The sequence below is a fragment of the Schistocerca nitens genome, chromosome 3 (assembly GCF_023898315.1).
Source record: "Schistocerca nitens isolate TAMUIC-IGC-003100 chromosome 3, iqSchNite1.1, whole genome shotgun sequence".
NCBI classification, from domain to species: domain Eukaryota; kingdom Metazoa; phylum Arthropoda; class Insecta; order Orthoptera; family Acrididae; genus Schistocerca; species Schistocerca nitens.
In genome coordinates this window covers 769,394,599-769,415,245 of record NC_064616.1, presented here as the reverse complement: position 1 = coordinate 769,415,245, position 20,647 = coordinate 769,394,599, and the positions used below count along the sequence as shown (strand labels likewise).

The 20,647-nt window shown below is 45.0% G+C and overlaps 1 protein-coding gene across 2 annotated transcripts in view; it reads right to left on the bottom strand.

Moving 5' to 3' along the window:
* Nucleotides 1–17,754, bottom strand: part of LOC126249757 (protein turtle homolog B-like) — a 472,837-nt gene extending 455,083 nt beyond the window's left edge. For both annotated transcript variants that reach the window (XM_049951444.1, XM_049951445.1), the window contains exon 1: nt 17,610–17,754. In XM_049951444.1, the coding sequence (XP_049807401.1) occupies nt 17,610–17,676 (67 nt within the window). In that variant the 5' untranslated portion in view covers nt 17,677–17,754. The remainder of the gene's footprint in view (nt 1–17,609) is intronic.
* Between the last annotated feature and the right edge of the window lie 2,893 nt (nt 17,755–20,647).

The following is a 20,647-nucleotide window of genomic DNA, read 5'->3' as shown; positions in this document are numbered from 1 at the left end:
TTACTGAAGGAAAACCATGTAATTTCGTTGGAATGAACTTAAAGATGGGAGACTGTTCTCTCTAAACGAGAAATTCAATAATAAAAACAATATCACGTGGTTGAAGGCAGTAATTCAAGATATTAGTAAAACTGTAGAAACGTAGACAACTTTTCAGGATTTTAATCCCAAGAGTTATAGCTGTGTTCATGCGCCAAAAACGTTACGAGCATCAACCATCGAAATCTTCCGCTCTTCAGGCTTTTGAATGCCAGTGACTACAATTTAAGATCCAATTTTCTGTTACCGAAGTTTAACCACGGTATTGTTCGCCACAACAACATTGGCTTTTCATGGTTTCCTTATATATATTAAAGCGAATGGAGACTGGTTGCTTTGAAAAGCAAGCTGCCGATTTTCTTGCCAAGAATCTCCCAGCGCGAACTTGTGCTTCTTCTCCAGTTACGTCAACTGGACGTGAAACCTATTATTTCTTACATCCTTAATATGACACTAGAATTGAAATAATTATAATTTAAATGTAATTTGATAGAATAAACATTTTGAAATTATGCGAAAAAACTTGAAGTAAACAATCCCCCTTGCAGTAAACATGTTACTAGTGCTCTGTACAGGGGCCTGCGGAGAATTTATGCAAATATACACTCCTGGAAATGGAAAAAAGAACACATTGACACCGGTGTGTCAGACCCACCATACTTGCTCCGGACACTGCGAGAGGGCTGTACAAGCAATGATCACACGCACGGCACAGCGGACACACCAGGAACCGCGGTGTTGGCCGTCGAATGGCGCTAGCTGCGCAGCATTTGTGCACCGCCGCCGTCAGTGTCAGCCAGTTTGCCGTGGCATACGGAGCTCCATCGCAGCCTTAACACTGGTAGCATGCCGCGACAGCGTGGACGTGAACCGTATGTGCAGTTGACGGACTTTGAGCGAGGGCGTATAGTGGGCATGCGGGAGGCCGGGTGGACGTACCGCCGAATTGCTCAACACGTGGGGCGTGAGGTCTCCACAGTACATCGATGTTGTCGCCAGTGGTCGGCGGAAGGTGCACGTGCCCGTCGACCTGGGACCGGACCGCAGCGACGCACGGATGCACGCCAAGACCGTAGGATCCTACGCAGTGCCGTAGGGGACCGCACCGCCACTTCCCAGCAAATTAGGGACACTGTTGCTCCTGGGGTATCGGCGAGGACCATTCGCAACCGTCTCCATGAAGCTGGGCTACGGTCCCGCACACCGTTAGGCCGTCTTCCGCTCACGCCCCAACATCGTGCAGCCCGCCTCCAGTGGTGTCGCGACAGGCGTGAATGGAGGGACGAATGGAGACGTGTCGTCTTCAGCGATGAGAGTCGCTTCTGCCTTGGTGCCAATGATGGTCGTATGCGTGTTTGGCGCCGTGCAGGTGAGCGCCACAATCAGGACTGCATACGACCGAGGCACACAGGGCCAACACCCGGCATCATGGTGTGGGGAGCGATCTCCTACACTGGCCGTACACCACTGGTGATCGTCGAGGGGACACTGAATAGTGCACGGTACATCCAAACCGTCATCGAACCCATCGTTCTACCATTCCTAGACCGGCAAGGGAACTTGCTGTTCCAACAGGACAATGCACGTCCGCATGTATCCCGTGCCACCCAACGTGCTCTAGAAGGTGTAAGTCAACTACCCTGGCCAGCAAGATCTCCGGATCTGTCCCCCATTGAGCATGTTTGGGACTGGATGAAGCGTAGTCTCACGCGGTCTGCACGTCCAGCACGAACGCTGGTCCAACTGAGGCGCCAGGTGGAAATGGCATGGCAAGCCGTTCCACAGGACTACATCCAGCATCTCTACGATCGTCTCCATGGGAGAATAGCAGCCTGCATTGCTGCGAAAGGTGGATATACACAGTACTAGTGCCGACATTGTGCATGCTCTGTTGCCTGTGTCTATGTGCCTGTGGTTCTGTCAGTGTGATCATGTGATGTATCTGACCCCAGGAATGTGTCAATAAAGTTTCCCCTTCCTGGGACAATGAATTCACGGTGTTCTATTTCAATTTCCAGGAGTGTAGATGTAAGCCCCCATTGCTGGAAACACCATAAAAGATGAAACCGCAGCATCAGCTGGGCAACGTTCTCAAGAGTGAGGGGTTTTTATCGTTTCATAGAAAAATTTAAAGATGATTTAAGTGTGATATACGTTGTTTTCAACCTTCACGAATGTAAAAATTTATATGCTGGATGCTACACAATGAATCTATGCTCTGAAAATTCATGTCAAACGGTCTTCAGTCATGAAAGGCGTTTTATGTAAAAGAGTATTGTCTGTAAACAAAGGAATTATTGATAAATATTTTAATATCAAAATGTACTGTTTCTTATGGTTTGCGGTACCGGTGTGTAACGGTGGCTAAGACAATGGATTCTTCTTCGGAAGACAGTAATTTAGATTTGCGCCTGTTTCAGTTAATACCCTCAACAAGGCCACGCTATGTTAAACCATAATCCCCTTAACTCTTCCTTCAATAATAATCGTGACATTGCAGTTAAAGTAAGTGTGGAGTGCTACATCGCGGTCATTTGGGAGATACTTCTGTTGTCAGATTCATTGTACGAATATTCTCGCAGATTATTTTTTCATGTTCGCATGACATTACAAGACAAGAATGTATTGTTTTATCACACAAAATGGTTCAAATAGCTCTGAGCACTATGAGGCTTAACTGCTGAGGTCATCAGTACCCTAGAACTTGGAACTACTTAAACCTAACTAACCTAAGGACATTACACACATCCATGCCCGAGGCAGGATTCGAACCTGCGACCGTAGCGGTCGCGTTGTTCCAGACTGCAGTGCCTAGAACCGTTCGGCCATTTCGGCCAGCACGATTAGACAGAGTTTGCAAGTAAAATAGTAGCTAAAATCTTCCGAATTTAAGAGTGATTTTCATGCCAATAAATTAGAAATTATTTCGTCATAAAAAGATACTATTTGAAGTGTCGCAAGATACGTTTGTGTTTAAAAATTAGCAAATTTACAGTACTATAAAAAGACAAGTCTTAGTCTAACATTGTTACCAGAAACATCGGAAAGTTCTTTAACGATTTATTTTAGATTTTTACGTGATATTCTGATGAAGATTCGGATAGACATAAGCTATATGTACATACAGGGTCTGGCAAATGAAAGTGGCCCGACGAGTAGATACGACTGGACGTGAATTTGTGGCAGCAAAAGACCTACAGCTACTTCTAACACGTTGGATCAACTGCCCACGCAGCCAGCAGAATCTTGGATCACATTCACATAATCCTCACGTCTCACACAGTTGTTAGCAGAGGTTAGTCTGGTCGCGGCCCTAGCTGCCACCCAGGTCAACTGATCTGTCAGTGTGTGATTACTTTGTGTGGGGAGCCCCTAAGTCTACGGTATATTGCAACAACTCTCATAGTCTTCCAAAACTGCAGCAGAACATTTCAGACGACACTGCAGCAAATCCAGCAGTCCAGCTTCGATCCGCCTTCAGCAACTTGCTGAGCAGGGCCCAAAAGTGCCAGGAGATGAACGGTGGTCGCTTTCAACATCTGATATAGTCAGGTTGCTACTGTATTTTCTTTCCTCTGCTGTGGTTTTTGCTCCCTGCACTCTGTTCTCCGGGCCACTTTTATTTGCCCCATCCTATATATATATAGAAAGTGGAAAGGTTATGGTAAAATATCAAAAAGGACTTGACCAATTTACTTCAAATTTTTACACGATATTCTAATGAACATTCGGATGGACATAGGCTCTATATTTTAATGTATATAATATATAAATATGTATTTAATGTAGAAAGGGGAAAATCTGTTAATCAAAACCTCGAAAAGTACTTCACCGATTTACTTCAAATTTATGTATTTGAGTGATGATGCGGTTGGCACATCATGTAAACATGAAACGTAGAAAGGGGAAGGAAAGGGAAAGGATGGGTACTGTGACAATGCAATGAGGGAAGTTGAAAATATGTGCCAGACCGGGACTCGAATGCGGATTGATGCTTCTCATGGATGGTTGTCTTAAACAATTCAGCCATTCGGACACGGACTCTAACTGACTCAAATTTCCGATCTATCGCACGCAACCTTTCGCCTTCCTTCCGCTTCCTACATTTCACCTTTACATGTATGTACCAGCTGCGCCATCACGAGTGCTGTCTGTTACACTGATAAGCCAATACATTATGACCCCTAGCCTCCGCGACGTTGGATGCCGCCTGGTAGCGTTGCGGGCACGTGACGCGGTAACAAAAGTATGTAACCATGTAACCGGAGTATACACGGACGGTGAATCACTTTAGCGAAGATATGGGTTGCAAATTGGGAAATCCATTGAGATAAGCAACCTTGACAAAGAGCAGATTGTTATTACGTAGAGCCTGTGAACGAGTATCTCGGTGCCGGCCGCGGTGGCCGTGCGGTTCTGGCGCTGCAGTCCGGAACCGCGAGGCTGCTACGGTCGCAGGTTCGAATCCTGCCTCGGGCATGGGTGTGTGTGATGTCCTTAGGTTAGTTAGGTTTAAGTAGTTCTAAGTTCTAGGGGACTTATGACCTAAGATGTTGAGTCCCATAGTGCTCAGAGCCATTTGAACCATTTTCGAGTATCTCGAAAACGGCGAAGCTGGTCGGTTGTTCCCGTTATACTGTCGTAAACACCTACGGAAAGAGGCAGAAGGACAGTGAAACTACCACTAGGCGCTAAATAGTTGGACATCTACGGGTCTTCACGGAACATGGGGTTCGGAGGTTTGTCTGTTATGTAGAGTAGATGATTAGCATCTCTGCCGAAAGAGCATAATACTGGTGCACGCACACGTGTTTCGGAGCACACTGCTCATCGTACATTGTTGAACATGGAGCTCTGCAGCACACCACCCCTACGTGTTCAAGTGTTGACCCAACGACATCGTCAATTACGATTTCATGGGCCACCGGACCATCGGGACTTGACAGTCGATCAATAGAAATGTGTCGGCTCTTCGGGTGAATCACATTTTTGCTTCACTAGATGGATGGTCGTCTCCACAAACGCCGTCATCGACGTGAACGGCGGTTCGAAACGTGCAGCGCGCCAGAGACGCAGGCTGGTGGGAGCATTATTATGCAAGGGAGATGGTCTCCCGCGCTTGCATGGGACCTGTGGTAGTAATCGAAAACACGCTGACAGCTGCGAACCACCTGCATCCCTTCATGCACGGTGTCTTCCCGAGGGCTATGTCATCTTTTAGCTGTATAACTGTCCGTGTCTCGGAGCCAGAAACGTGCTACAATGGTATCAGGAGCATTATAGTTAACTCACGTTGACGTCTTGGTGACCAAATTCGCCTGATGCAAATCCTGTTGTAACCAAATTCGTCTGATGCAAATCCTGTAGTAAACAAATTCGCCTGATGCAAATCCTATGGAACCCATCTGGGTCGCTATGGGCGCCATCAACGTGTACGCAAATCAGTGGCCCGTTATTTACGCTAATTACATGACACATCTAATGCCACCATACCTCCACAAACCTACAAAGAAACTGTCGGATTCGTGACACGCAGAATTGGTGGTGTATTTCTTTCCAAAGACGGACAAAGAAGCTATTAAGCAGGTGGTCGTAATGTTTTGGTTCATCAGTGTATACATCAACTTTCGCCATTGCATTACCACAATGTCCTGTGCGTTAGCCCTCACTATTTAACAACCATCCTTTCCTTTTCCTTCCCCTTCCTACATTTCTTGTTAACTTCAGATTTTTACACAATACACTAATAATCATTAAGATGGACATCAGCTACATAATTTTTAAACAACAATGTGCAGGTTTACTGTTAAAATCGACAGTGGAAAACAAAATGCTATGCTGTGAAAATATATGGTTTCGTTCTGTTATTCACAGTCAGTTTTAGCTAGATATCAGACATGTAAACCATTACATAAATTGTTTCCCTCAAAGATGTTCTTTCTCCAAATATATAATTTCGAGTGAACATTGTATACAGAACAATGTGCTGCTTTGTTTTCTTTCTCACCGTTGGTTTTACTAAAAACAGGAAAGTTGCATTAATGGCTTATCGTCAATGATTATTAGAATACTAATACTGAATCTGAATCATCCAAAACATTGTAAATCTACCCATTCCCAATCGATTTATCCATTCATTTTAAGCGACTTCAATTCCCAATCAAGGTCTCGTTTGTAAACCAAGCGCAAGGTCAGATATAGGGGTAAGGAGAGAGAAAGAGAGAGAGGGGAGGAGAGATGAACAGAGTGAGGGAGAGGAGATGATGCACAGAGAGAGGGGTGGAGGAGGAGGTGGAAAAAGAGAGGGGAGAGGAGGAGGAGGTGGGCAAAGACAGATGGGAGGAGGAGACAGGCAGACTTTAGGATGTACCGGGTGATCAAAAAGTCAGTATAAATTTGAAAACTTAATAAACCACGGAATAATGTAGATAGAGAGGTAAAAATTGACACACATGCTTGGAATGACATGGGGTTTTATTAGAACAAAAAAAGTTCACAAAATGTCCGACAGATGGCGCTGGACAGTAAAACGTCAGTGACTGCGCATGGCAATCGTGTGTAAAAGGAGCTGTAATCTTACAGAATCGCATCATCCCCAGCCTGGCTGATAAACACCTGCTGGAACGTACGATGTTTATGCCGGATGGCGCTCCACCCCATATTGCTAGACGCGTGAAAGATCACTTGCGGGCCGCAGTGGTCTCGCGGTTCTAGGCGCGCAGTCCGGAACCGTGCGACTGCTACGGTCGCAGGTTCGAATCCTGCCTCGGGCATGGATGTGTGTGATGTCCTTAGGTTAGTTAGGTTTAAGTAATTCTAAGTTCTAGGGGACTGATAACCACAGCAGTTGAGTCCCATAGTGCTCAGAGCCATTTGATTTTTAGATCACTTGCGCGCGTCGTTTCGTGATGATCGTGTGCTCAGCCGCCACTTTCGTCATACTTGGCCTCCAAGGTCCCCAGACCTCAGTCCGTGCGATTATTGGCTTTGGGGTTACCTGAAGTCGCAAGTGTATCGTGATCGACCGACATCTCTAGGGATGCTGAAAGACAACATCCGACGCCAATGCCTCACCATAACTCCGGACATGCTTTACAGTGCTGTTCACAACATTATTCCTCGACTACAGCTGTTGTTGAGGATTGATGGTGGACATATTGAGCATTTCCTGTAAAAAACATCATCTTTGCTTTGTGTTACTTTGTTATGCTAATTATTGCTATTCTGATCAGATGAAGCGCCATCTGTCGGACACTTTTTGAACATTTGTATTTTTTTTTGTTCTAATAAAACCCCATGTCATTCCAAGCATGTGTGTCAATTTGCACCTCTCCATCTACATTATTCCGTGATTTATTCAGCTTTCAAATTTATACTGACTTTTTGATCACCCGGTATATCCAATTCCCCTACATATTTAGCAATTGCGAAGCACTGCTGGGTTCGCTAGTCTCATGGAAAACCCTGTTGACTCCCACGAATATACACAGCTAGACAAAAAAAGTGAAGCACCCAGAGGCGGAGGATGAAACGAAATTAAACTTCACGGGTTGAGCGGGTATGGTTTTTTTTTTTTTTTTTTTTATTTCGGTGACTGCTATGTCGAGTCATATTTACAAAGAACGTGGTAGTATGAGCCCACATATTAGCGTGCGCTGCATCCCCCTGGCCCAGATGCGTGCTCTGATTCAGGTACAATGCAGCCGTTGTGTCGCGTACTGAGGCAAGCTGCTCCACTGTTCTCACTGGTCACTGATATCCTGGAAAACGCCACTGGCACAAAGTTGACATCCGAGCTGGTCCCACACATCTTCCAAGGAGGAAAGCTCTGGGGATCTTGCTGATCGACGACAACTACACACACACACACACACACACACACACACACACGCACGCACGCGCACACACACACACCACGTGTGGACAAGCATTGTCCTGTTGAAGAATGGCACCACGATACTATTGCCTGAGAGGTAAATCATGAGGACGCAGCACGTCCTTGACGTAACATCGTGCTGTCAGTTTCCTCAGTCACTACCAGCCGTAACCTCAAGTCATACCCATGGTTCCGCACATCAGTACGCCAGGAGTAAGCCTGCTGTGCGTGTACAAACATTGGAAGAATGACATTTCCCCTACTTCGCCGCCGCCATAGTCGCCGAAAAATCATCTGGGGTAGTGCAGAACCGCGATTAATTTCTGAACACAATGCGATGCCATTCATCAACAGTCCACGCTTCACAGTCACGGCAACACGAAAAAACCTAGCCGTCTGTGTTGCAGTTTTAACGGCAGCTTACACGCAAGACCGTAGTTCCTTAGTGTGGTTGCTGCTATAGTTTGAGTCACGAACGATGACGGTCGAGTTTAGGATCGTTCTACGCACCTACGACACGCATTCTCCGACAGCCAATAAGCGTACCGCGGTGTCCCGAGCGCTGTGCTGTGAATGCTGTCTGCAGTGTGACTATTTAACGTGATCATAGCGAGTTACTTAGTGAATTTTTATTCCATTTGTTGCGACTTGTCATGGCTGATGGTAGTGGTAAGCGAAAAATTCTACAAAAGCAAGCGAGAGGCATAATTTGCGGGATACACGCTTACGTCAAGCGCGAAGCACGGGTATGCGCGTACCGCGACTATCGCTTGGAACGAGCAACAATGCATTCCCCGTCCTTGTCTCGACGTGTGCGAACTGCCGTGGATCCGACTACAGTCTCTGACCAATGGTGCGGGCTGACAGAATGTTGCAAGGAGGGTACATGTTCTTGGATCGCAGGCACAGATGTGGTGGTATTACGATGTGCTTGGTGCAACAACACGGAGATGCTCGTTTGTGGCGGTCAGAAGTGGTCGACAGGAATACTGACGACGAGTATGCGTGCCTTCAGCTTCCCATGCAGTTCACGTGGCCCACTGTCGCATTCGAATACCATACAAATCTGGGTATTGCACGGTTCGACCAGCGGGTCAGATGGACCTACAATGAGGCGTCTTTCAAACGCTGTCTGCCGTTGCTAACGCCGTTTCACACGAGTACGCGACGTATCCGTGTTCTTCATACTGATCACTCTACATATGATGCTTTTCAGGCGCCCTTATATATCCTACCAGGCGTGAAAACATCTCTAACATGGACTGTGCGGCTGGTTCCGGCGGAGGTTCGAGTCCTCCCTCGGGCATGGTTCAAATGGTGCAAATGGCTCTGAGCACTATGGGACTTAACTTCTAAGGTCATCAGTCCCCTAGAACTTAGAACTACTTAAACCTAACTAACCTAAGGACATCACACACATCCATGCCCGAGGCAGGATTCGAACCTGCGACCGTAGCGGCCACGCGGTTCCAGACTGTAGCGCCTTTAACCGCTTGGCCACACTGGCCGGCCTCGGGCATGGGTGTGTGTGTTTGTCCTTAGGCTAATTTAGGTTAAGTAGTGTGTAAGCTTAGGGACTGATGACCTTAGCAGTTAAGTCCCATAAGATTTCACACACATTTGAACATTTTTTTTAAACATATCTAAACACGAAAAATACGAGGTGTGTTTTTTAAGTAAGTACCGTTTTGAAATTAAAAAAAGACATGTTAAGATATCTCAAAAATTTTATTTTTACATGAAAGCCTGTACCTTAATCTACTTTTCTACATAATTTCCGTCAATATTGAGGCACTTGTCATAACGTTGTACCAGTTTTTTAATACCCTCCTAATAGAAGTCTGCCGCCTGACTTGTTAACCACCGCATCATGTCCACAGTTTGTTGGGACAGAAAAGGAGTATTGCTTGTGGAATTTCTGCCTCGTAATGAGACAATCAATGCAGCATCTTACTGTAAGACATTGCACAATCTGCGCCGTTCAATTCATAACAAAAGACGTGGCAAGTTGAGCAAGGTACAGGCTTTCATGTAAAAATAAAATTATTGAGATATCTTAACACGTCTTTTTTTTTAGTTTCAAAACGGTACTTACTTAAAAAACACGCATAGTACTAATGCACTCCCGTGGCTTCGCTACTTGTCACAGAGGATTGCAACTCTAATCATTTACGCACCCGCCGATGGTGTGTACTTGAACTAAATTACATTCACGTCCGACCATGTATTCTGGGTGCTTCACTCCTTATTCCAGGAAATGTAGATGTGATGGATATTTAAATCACGTTGTCTTCGATGAGTGTGCATGCCAATTTTATTGTGAAGAGCCATCCTTTCACTTACAGAAATCATGTACTTTCTTCAAAAATTGTATTTTATCAGAAGTTGTCATCCTACAGCCACCGCTCTAAAATCCTCTGTTTCCTAAACAGTGCGGTATTTGCAATCGATCCGGAAAAGCAGCGTTAGTGTGATGGAACCAGGAGACAGATGGCCTTCTTCGATGTGGACACATCCGGTTGCACAGAAGGGAGCTGCACGTGAACGCAGCGGCTGGCTCTATTGACCCAGGGACCGGCGGCTGCTGCTATCTGGCCGCGAGCCACGCCGGCACGCCCACCCACTGCTATGTTTTTCTCGACGCACTCTCACACATGTTCATTTTTTGCCCTCATTTGTCATTTCCATCTCATACTACGACACGTAGAGCTTAACCCTTCACTCGTTTGTCTGTCGGCGGGCAGAACAACAGCGACCCTGAAGAATAAAAAGCAGACAAGCGAGTGAGGCTCACCACTAAACTGTAACTGCTTAAACTGTTTATTATCTCCTTACGATACCAAATACATTCGGTTACTATTGTCTCAATGTATTCTGCTACGGAAACACTTCAAAGTAGATTTCTCTGTATTTCATATTGTGTCTGATAGAGCCCGCTTTAGAAACCTGACACGTAAGCGTCATCGTCAGACTGCGAGGCAACAAAGTTTGATTAAACGACTTTACAATAACGCCCTCTTTTCCCGTCTTGTTTTACTCCGATAACTTGCAGGAAATAAGATTTCAAAAAGAATGCCTCACAAAACAGGACGTGAAATTGTTGTCATATCCCTCACATCACAGCATCGCTCGCGTTTATCAACTCATTTCCAAAACTATAAATCCACATGTACAGCATTCCATTGTATTATTTTTAATGCCTGAACTGAGCTCATGTTATATCACACTGAACTCAATAATAGTTCAAAATTTAAGATATTACTGGTAGATTCTTACTGAAAGTAAATTCAGCAACAATAAATTGTTAGTAGCGACTTTCCCCGGCTTTTCACGGGTAGCGCTGAGCATCTACGGCCTGAAGACTTCTCTTGCGTAGGAGTAAAATATTATACAGATGAATCTTTTTCGTGAAAGAGTCTCTGTTTTAGTGAAAACTGTATCAAAATTCCTACAGTAGTTTCTGAGATTAGCCTTCACACACAAACTGAAAAATGCAGTCTGAGACTTTATAATATTTACAGCCGGCCGCGGTGGCCGCGCGGTTCTAGGCGCTTCAGTCCGGAATCGCACGACTGTTACGGTCGCAGGTTCAAATCCTGCCTCGGGCATGGATGTGTGTGATGACCTTAGACTTGTTAGGTTTAAGTAGGCCTAAGTTCTAGGAGACTGATGACCTCAGATGTTAAGTCCCATTGTGCTCAGAGCCATTTGAACCATTTATAATATTTACAGAATATATGTATACATTCAGGTCAAGCTTTCCTGTTGTCAGGCGTTGCAGTGGCTGTTAGCCTTACTGCTTTTCCCACCGCATACCACCACCTCTGTAACCGACCAGCTGGTTCCCGTCATTGCCACGAGATGTCTCTCCAAACGCCAAATAAATATGGTACAGATAACAGTATATCACACATTACACATTCATCGTTACTATAATTGCAAATTATATACACAAACCCTCGTCATGATCAATCTGTCTATATTAGTGAAAACCATATCAAAATCCCTATAGTAATTCCTGGGATTAGCTTTCATACACAGATTCACAGAAAAAATGCGACGGGGGAATTTAGTAATACGTATAAATATTTATTAAACAATGAAACTGGCCATTTCAAACTGGCAGGCTCAGCTTCAGTCGGCTGAACACATTTATGTAACATATAAAGGGTGTTTCGCGATGATGATTCAAGCTTTCAGGGAAGTTGGAATAGTTGAAGAAGAAAAAATTTAACGTTACGTCGACGATGAGACCATTGGAGCCGAGCAAAATCTCGAAATTGTCCAGCGAGTTTTCAAAGTAACCACACGGACTTTTCACCAGTAGAATAAGGAAAACCTAAATCAGGATTGCGCAAAGGGGTCTGAACTGCCGTACTCTTGAATACGAATCCAATAGCTCACTGAGGTAGTTTTCTCGATGAAGAAGATCTAATGTATCAATTTGAGGCAGGTCATCCTGGTCCACAAACGTCTGAGTAGAAATTTGTACGACAAAAAATGAAATTACCATTGGACTGTTAATGTTAAAAATCCAAGCTGACATTTTTATTGTATTTATTTGCACAAGGTGCTACACTCACCACAGCAGATGAATCCAACATCATACTGCTGTTTTGCGCGTATGACAACGTAGCACAACGTTCCATCGTGTCCATTCGATAAACCCCAAAGTTTTTAAAGAATGCCACAGGCAGCGAGAATTCGCACCAGAAGATCTTCAGTCTCGACGGGCGTCTCATACATAAAACATTTCTCACGAACCCACAGGAAGAAACGACGTGCGTCCAAATCAGATGAACGAGCTAGTTACTAAACAGAATCATATATTCCATGTTTGCGACCAGCAGGTGCACTTTCATCTGTGACTCCGTCATGTTGGAACCACTAGCAAACCATTTGCAGTGCATTAGTGGTATTCACGCCCCCGTGTCTCATGGCATATGCCCACTTGTTTGTTTGCCTACCCAACAATGTTCCAATGAATTGTTTTATTACCTCGTAAATCCGTGTTTCCAAGGTTTTCGTATTCCACTAGCAGTGTTATTCCACAATAGATTTAGCTTCTTAACATTGCTCTTAGACATTACCAGACCATAGTTCTCTGTTTAAAACTGATGTATTTGCACCATTTCCACCACACATGGAAGTTGTTAACATCAGTGCGGAAACGCCACAAGATGTCAGCAGTCTTCAACTGAGGTGAATGTCTCTTGAGATGATGAGGCCGTTGAAAATTCTGCGTCGTTTCAGAGACACTGATTTATGCCGCTGAATTTCTTCATCCTGGTCAAAATTAAAAGCTACGATAGATATTTTTGCAATTTAAGAGATACTTTAGTATAGAACAAACAAACACACACACAGATATATATATATATATATATATATATATATATATATATATATATATATATATAGTGGTCCATTGATCGTGACCAGGCCAAAAATCTCACGAAATAAGCGTCAAACGAAAAAACTACAAAGAACGGAACTTGTCTAGCTTGAAGGGGGAAACCAGATGGCGCTATGGTTGGCCCGCTAGATGGCGCTGCCATAGGTCAAACGGATATCAACTGCGTTTTTTTTTAAATAAGAACCCCCATTTTTTATTACATATTCGTGTAGTACGTAAAGAAATATGAATGTTTTGGTTGGACCACTTATATACTTGACGGGGCGCTGTTTTTACTTTCACTAAAAATTCGCCTGTATTTTCATACGGCCACGGTTTTGTCACGTAGTTTATAAAAAGTTTCAAAATAATAGTTTCTCATTTCTTTAGCTGTTCCCTTCGATGTTTACCTTCCTTGCGGCATGAGCTTCAGTTCCGGTAATTATTTTTCAGAAATGTAACTCAGATACGCAGAAATGATAAAGGAATGCCAAGTTCTGACTCAATGGCTCAGCGATCAAACATTGGATTATATTTAGTAGGAAATACACTACTGCCCATTAAAATTGCTATACCACGAAGATGACGTGCAACAGAAGCGAAATTTAACCGACAGGAAGAAGATGCTGTGATAAGCAAATGATTAGCTTTTCAGAGCATTCACATAAGGTTGTCGCCGGTGGCGACACCTACAACGTGCTCACATGAGGAAAGTTTCCAACGAATTTCTCATACACAAACAGTAGTTGAATGGCGTTGCCAAATGAAACGTTGTTGTGATGCCTCGTGTGAAGAGGAGAAATGCGTACCATCAGGTTTCCGACTTTGATAAAGGTCGGATTGTAGCCTATCGCGATTGCGATTTATCGTATCGCGACATTGCTGCTCGCGTTGGTCCAGATCCAATGACTGTTAGCAGAATATGGAATCGGTGGGTTCAGAAGGGTAATACGGAACGCCGTTCTGGATCCCAACGGCCTCGTATCACTAGCAGTCGAGATGACATGCATCTTATCTGCATGGCTGTAACAGATCGCGCAGCCACGTCTCGATCCCTGAGTCAACACATGGGGAAGTATGCAAGACAACAACCATCTGCACGAACAGTTCGACGACGTTTGCAGCAGCATGGACAATCAGCTCGGAGACCATGGCTGCTTTTACCCTTGACGCTGCATCACAGACAGAAGCGCCTGCGATAGTGTACTCAACGACGAACCTGGGTGCATGAATGGCAAAACGTCATTTTTTCGGATAAATCTAGGTTCTGTTTACAGCATCGTGATGGTCGCATCCTTGTTTGGCGACATCGCGGTGAACGCACATTGGAAGCGTGTATTCGTCATCGTCATACTGGCGTATCACCCGGCGTGATGGTTGGGGTGCCATTGGTTGCACGTCTTGGTCACCTCTTGTTCGCATTGACGGCACTTCGAACAGTGGACGTTACATTTCAGATGTATTACGACCCGTGGCTCTACTCTTCATTCGATCCCTGTGAAACCCTACATTTCAGCAGGATAATGCACGACCGCATGTTGCAGGTCCTGTACGGGCCTTTCTGGATACAGAAAATGTTCGACAGCACATTCTCCAGATCTCTCACCGATTGAAAACGTCTGGTCAGTGGTGGCCGAGCAACTGGTTCGTCACAATACGCCAGTCACTACTCTTGAACTGTGGTATCGTGTTGAAGCTGCATGGGCAGCTGTAACTGTACACGCCATCCAAGCTCTGTTTGACTCAATGCCCAGGCGTATCAAGGCCGTTATTACGGCCAGAGGTGGTTGTTCTGGGTACTGATTTCTCAGGTTCTATGGACCCAAATTGCGTGAAAATGTAATCACATGTCAGTTCTAGTATAATATATTTGCCGAATGAATACCCGTTTATCATGTGCATTTCTTCTTGGTGTAGCAGTATTAATGGCCAGTAGTGTAGCTTGAATCCCATTTCGGAAATCTCAATTTACCTCAGCTGTATTATCTTTAATCGATGTAGGCATTACTTCAACGCTTCCTTCAAGCAGTTCATGACCGAGTCACCGAGCGTGCAAGCACAGTGTGTGAGATACATCAACATTCAAATAACCGTACCAGCTTCCGGATTTGGGTTTCCTGCTGCTTTACTAAGTAAACGGAGACTTATGAAGTGATTGTTCCTTCAAGAAATGGGCTTTTTCTCCGTCGCAATTGACCTCGGTATCGACGGAAAACTAAACCCTAACAAACTTGTACGACAAATTTCCTCCAACATCCTTGGAAGTCTCAACGAGTAAGCGTTTATATCCTGCCGTGCGTCACAATAGGACAACAGGTGTACAATTAACAAACACGTTTGAAAATGGTGTATTAAATTGGGAAAATAAACTTTCTTCCCAAATCAAAGCGCCGGTTGCGTATAAATCAATATTCCTATCACCAATCCGCCTTTCTGACTTGTTAATTCATACGTGTGTAATCTAGAGAACGCTCATAAAACATTTCACCTTCGTTCCATAAAATTAGCAAACTTCTAGGGAATCATATTTCTATTCGTAGTACCATTCCCTGTATTTATTCAAAGTATATACATAGAAAACTATCGGCTTTGTTTCCGATGACCATACAAGCTAACTCCAGCTAAATGTACAAGTTTCCTTGATGGTTAAAACACTCAACTCAGTTTGAACCCGGCCATCTTGATGTAAATGTTCCATCGTGTCTGCACATACTTTCAGGCGAAGTCTACTATAGTTCCTTTAAAAAGCTGTCTATCAGTACCTTGTATCATTATTGTCAATTGGTCTACACTTTCATCTCCAATGTGCAGTGACGGAGTGGTTAAGCTTGATATAAAAAAACAGTTCCTCGTCAACGTTTCACTAACAGAATCCATTGTTTTACGTGTTCTTTGCTTCGACTATCCATAAATAAATTCTGCTATTCTTTATTTTAGATTATTGCTGAATTCATTCCTATAGCCGATCGTCCTTTTATTGTTCTCCTTAACCAGAAGTACCAAATAAGCATGACAGCAGATGTACGAGATCCAGGCACTTACGTATTACATAAACAGAGATTTGCGATACACACAGATTAAGGATGTCAGAAAGGACGAATAAGGGCCATGAAGCTGGATTTGAATGAATCGCCCTTTCCCATTGTTAGGAGGGACCAGACAAACTTGAGAAAACGAAATTTGTTATTTCATCAACTTCTTAGGCAACTCCTTCAGGATTCTCCATCTTCCAATTTTTTATTCCAAAATAACTTTCAGTCGAATCACACAAGCAGAGACAGTAAAAGAAACATTACATTTTTAACTTTGCTGCAGAGGAGTCACCTTCCGTGGCCCAAAAATGACATTGCTAGTGTATGAACCACCATTCTGCACTGTCGTTTATTGGACAGAAGGTAAATTGTTAATACATTCGTTAATTCAATGAGAGACATCTCCTTCTGAGTTTCAAAATTCTTGACTCCTAAGAACTAATTGTTTGACTTTTCCCCTTTGAGGAAAATTTTTTTGTCAAACACGAAAGTACAGTACTTTCAAAAAATTTCCGACAGTATAAGATACTGTACAGGTTTTTCTGGAAGATCAAACAAATACAGCAAACCTTATGTCACCTTGTTGCCAAAGTATTCTACGGTCGTATCATAACCTTTTGTCCTGAAATTAGTCTTTGCGTGTCGTCCACAGCGAAATAATGTTGTCATTCAAAACGAGAAATTCTTATGAACTGTAAGTAAATATGTGACGCGAGTACCGTTCCAGAAGCCTAAAGTAAAATGTGCCCGTAAAACGTGGGAAAAAACAACACAATAACAATAATATTTACGTTAGCCACAGCATCTGTATCGCACTGGCTCTTAGATTTATAGACCATTATCAATCCAAAATAACGGTACCGGTGTAGAATATTAGTAACAAATGTTTCCAATTAAAATCTGTTTTACTACTTAGTACATTAGTATTCAAGAAGCAAATCACTTGTTTACACTGCAGCTAATAGAAGTGAATCAGTAGTCGTGGACGTAGTAATTGGCTTTCGGGGATGAGTTTAATATCTTTCTTTGATCAGTTTCTTTAAAATTTCGCCTCGAGATAACCCTCAGTCCGCAATGAACATTAGCTAACAGCTACTTGCCGTAACTGTTGGGATTTACGGCAGGAACTGGGCTGAAATGTTTCGGAAGTACTTTCTCGTGTTTCGTTACAGGGTGAGTGCACGTCACGTGAGGATCCCGCCTGCTACAGCACGTAACGTATCTCTGATCGATTTGGCATCGGCCAGCTCCGGGCGGCGCTGTCTACCTGCGTGAGCGAGGAGCAGGACCAGGAGCAGCAGGCGGACGGTAGCCCGGCGCATCCCGCATCTCATCCGAGGCGTCGGCAGCGCTCAGGCGCCGGCGGGCCGCCGGTACGGGCGCGCGCACATGACTACGTCTGCTCGCGCCGGCCGCTGGGCCGCGACTGACGGGCGGGGCTGGCTGCAACGACCGCAGCGCCTCCCGGCCGACGCCAGCGCCGCGACGCGCCGCCAGCGCGCATCGATTCTTGCCGCCGATGCCAAGGCGTAGTTAGCTTCTCCATTTATTTTCGCTTCTAAAGACACCTCTGTCCTCTTCTTTTCTAGCAGCCGATAGTAACCAATAAAACAGTTCACTGAGGTCTTTATTCCCTCCCACAGTAGAGACTCGACACGACATAGGCCTTCGCCATAAAAGAGTTTCGTGATAAACACAGAGGTAGCACAAAAAGTATTGTTGTTGTATTCTCTGCACCGTTCGTTCATCAGTGGAATAAACGGCTCAAACTACAAACCGACCGTCAAGGGGATTGCATCCCTTCACAATACTTCACACCTACAAAGCCTTAATCTGATCAATCCCCTCTTATGGCACTGGCTTCTGGATTTCTGGTCCACTACTTGCGTCGGATCCTCGAAAGTCAAGCACTCCGCCTCGCCCTCTGTACTGTTTAGATTCCCCACTAGGATCCTACGTGAACTCTTGTCTCTCCCACACTGAACACCTCAGGATTTCCTACACTCCCTGCAAACTTGGCACCACCCATCCTATCGTATCGTTCATGATTGTCACTCCTTGTTTTGACCGAGCGAGGTGGCACAGTGGTTAGACACTGGACTCGCATTCGGGAGGGCGACGGTTCAATCCCGCGCCCGGCCATCCTGATTTAGGTTTTCCGTGATTTCCCTAAATCGCTCCAGGAAAATGCCGGGATGGTTCCTGTGGTGTCACCGCCAGACACCACACTTGCTAGGTGGTAGCCTTTAAATCGGCCGCGGTCCGTTAGTATACGTCGGACCCGCGTGTCGCCACTCTCAGTGACTGCAGACCGAGCGCCGCCACACGGCAGGTCTAGAGAGACTTCCTAGCACTCGCCCCAGTTGTACAACCGACTTTGCTAGCGATGGTTCACTGACCAAATACGCTCTCATTTGCCGAGACGATAGTTAGCATAGCCTACAGCTACGTCATTTGCTACGACCTAGCAAGGCGCCATTACCAGTTACAATTGATACTGTGAATAATGTACCGTCAAGAGCGACGTTCACCATTAATGGATTAAAGTTAAGTATTCCACCAGATATGTCCTTTTTTTCTAAATTCTAACTTCCTTTCCCCGTTCCAGACCTCACGCCAGCCTGCGTGAGCTAAAACGTGTGCCTTTCGGCTTCCTCTAGTAACACGGTGTTGGCTCTCCTGCCAACCACAACAGCTCCTTTCAAAGGGCACGGCCGACTTCCTTCCCCGTCCTTCGCTAATCCGATGAGACCGATGACCTCGCTGTCTGGTCTCCTTCCCCAAAACAACCAACCAACCAACGCCTTGTTTTGTTCTACGCTTGTACCAACACATACCAGCTAACCAACCTCGCAGAGAACTGCCCTCCTTCCATCTTTAATAAAATACTCCATTTTCTCTCCATGTCAAGGCTGCTGTCTATCAGCTTCCCCCCCCTGCTGTCACACATACACTTACACTTAGGTGAAGAAAGTCGTGGGTTACCTCCTAATATCGTGTCGGTGCTCCTTATGTCCTGCGTAATGCAGCGACCCGGCGTAGCATGGACCGAACAAGTCGCTGTACGTCCGCTGTATGTCAGGCAATTCGCTCAAATTGTCCAGAATATTCTTCAAACCAATCGCGAACAATTGTGGCGCGGTGACATGACATCGTTGTTTGAGAACTGAATGGCTGCAAATGGTGTGCAAGTAGCCGACCATGACCATTACCACTCAATGTTCGGTTCAGTTGAACTAGGGGACCCAGACCATTACCAGTCAATGTTCGTTCGGTTCAGTTGAACCAGGGGACCCAACTCATTCCATGTGAACACAATCCATATCATCTGCAGTCGCAACCAGCTTGTACAGTGTCTTGTTGACAACTTGGGTCCATGACTTCTTGAGGTCTGCGCCGCACTCGAACCCTACCATCAGCTCTTAACAACTGAAATCGAGGTTCATCTGCCCAGGCCACGGTTTTCCAGTCGTGTAACGTACAACCGATTTGCTCAAGAACCCAGGAGAGGCGCTGCTGGCGATGTCGTGCTCTTAGCAAAGCCACTCGCGTCGGTAGTCTGCTGCCATAGCCCATTAACGCAGAACTTCACCCCGCTGGCCAAACGGATACGTTCATCACACGTCCCACATTGATTTCTGCAGTTATTTCACGCAGTGTTGCTTGTCTGTTAGTCCTTCGGCAGACAAGGAAAGAATAACAGTACGCTGATCATGTTTGGACGCGTTTGGTAATAACGTCCCCATAGTTCACGTTCCTGCTTTTACCGCAAGCACGTTGGTAACACGAGAACGCCACTAACTGACCACTCTACGTAAATGCCGGTGCTCTCGGTCGTTAAGTGAAGGTCGTTGGTCACTGCGTTGTCCGTGATGCATGAAATTTGGTATTCTCGGCACACCCTGGACACTACAGATCTCGGAAAATTCAATTCTCTGACAATTTCAGATACGGAATGCCACATGTGCCTAGTTCCAACTACCATTCTGCGATCAAAGTCTGTCAGTAACCTTCCACATGAATCAATTGAGTACAAATGACAGCTCCGCCAATACATGCCATTTTATACCTTGTATAAGCTATGCTACCGCCACCTGTGTATGTGCATATCGCTATCCCGTGACTTTCGTCACCTCACTGTATAAAGGCTGAGCAAAAGTTTCCGTTTTGAGGTCGATGCTGCAACGTATATGCAACGTAGCGCGACTTCGACGTGGGTATATAGGGTGGTCAGAAACCCTTGTAAGGGTTCAACAGGGTAAGTTTGTTGAGAAATAATTGTTAATAAAAAAATTCCGTTGCCCG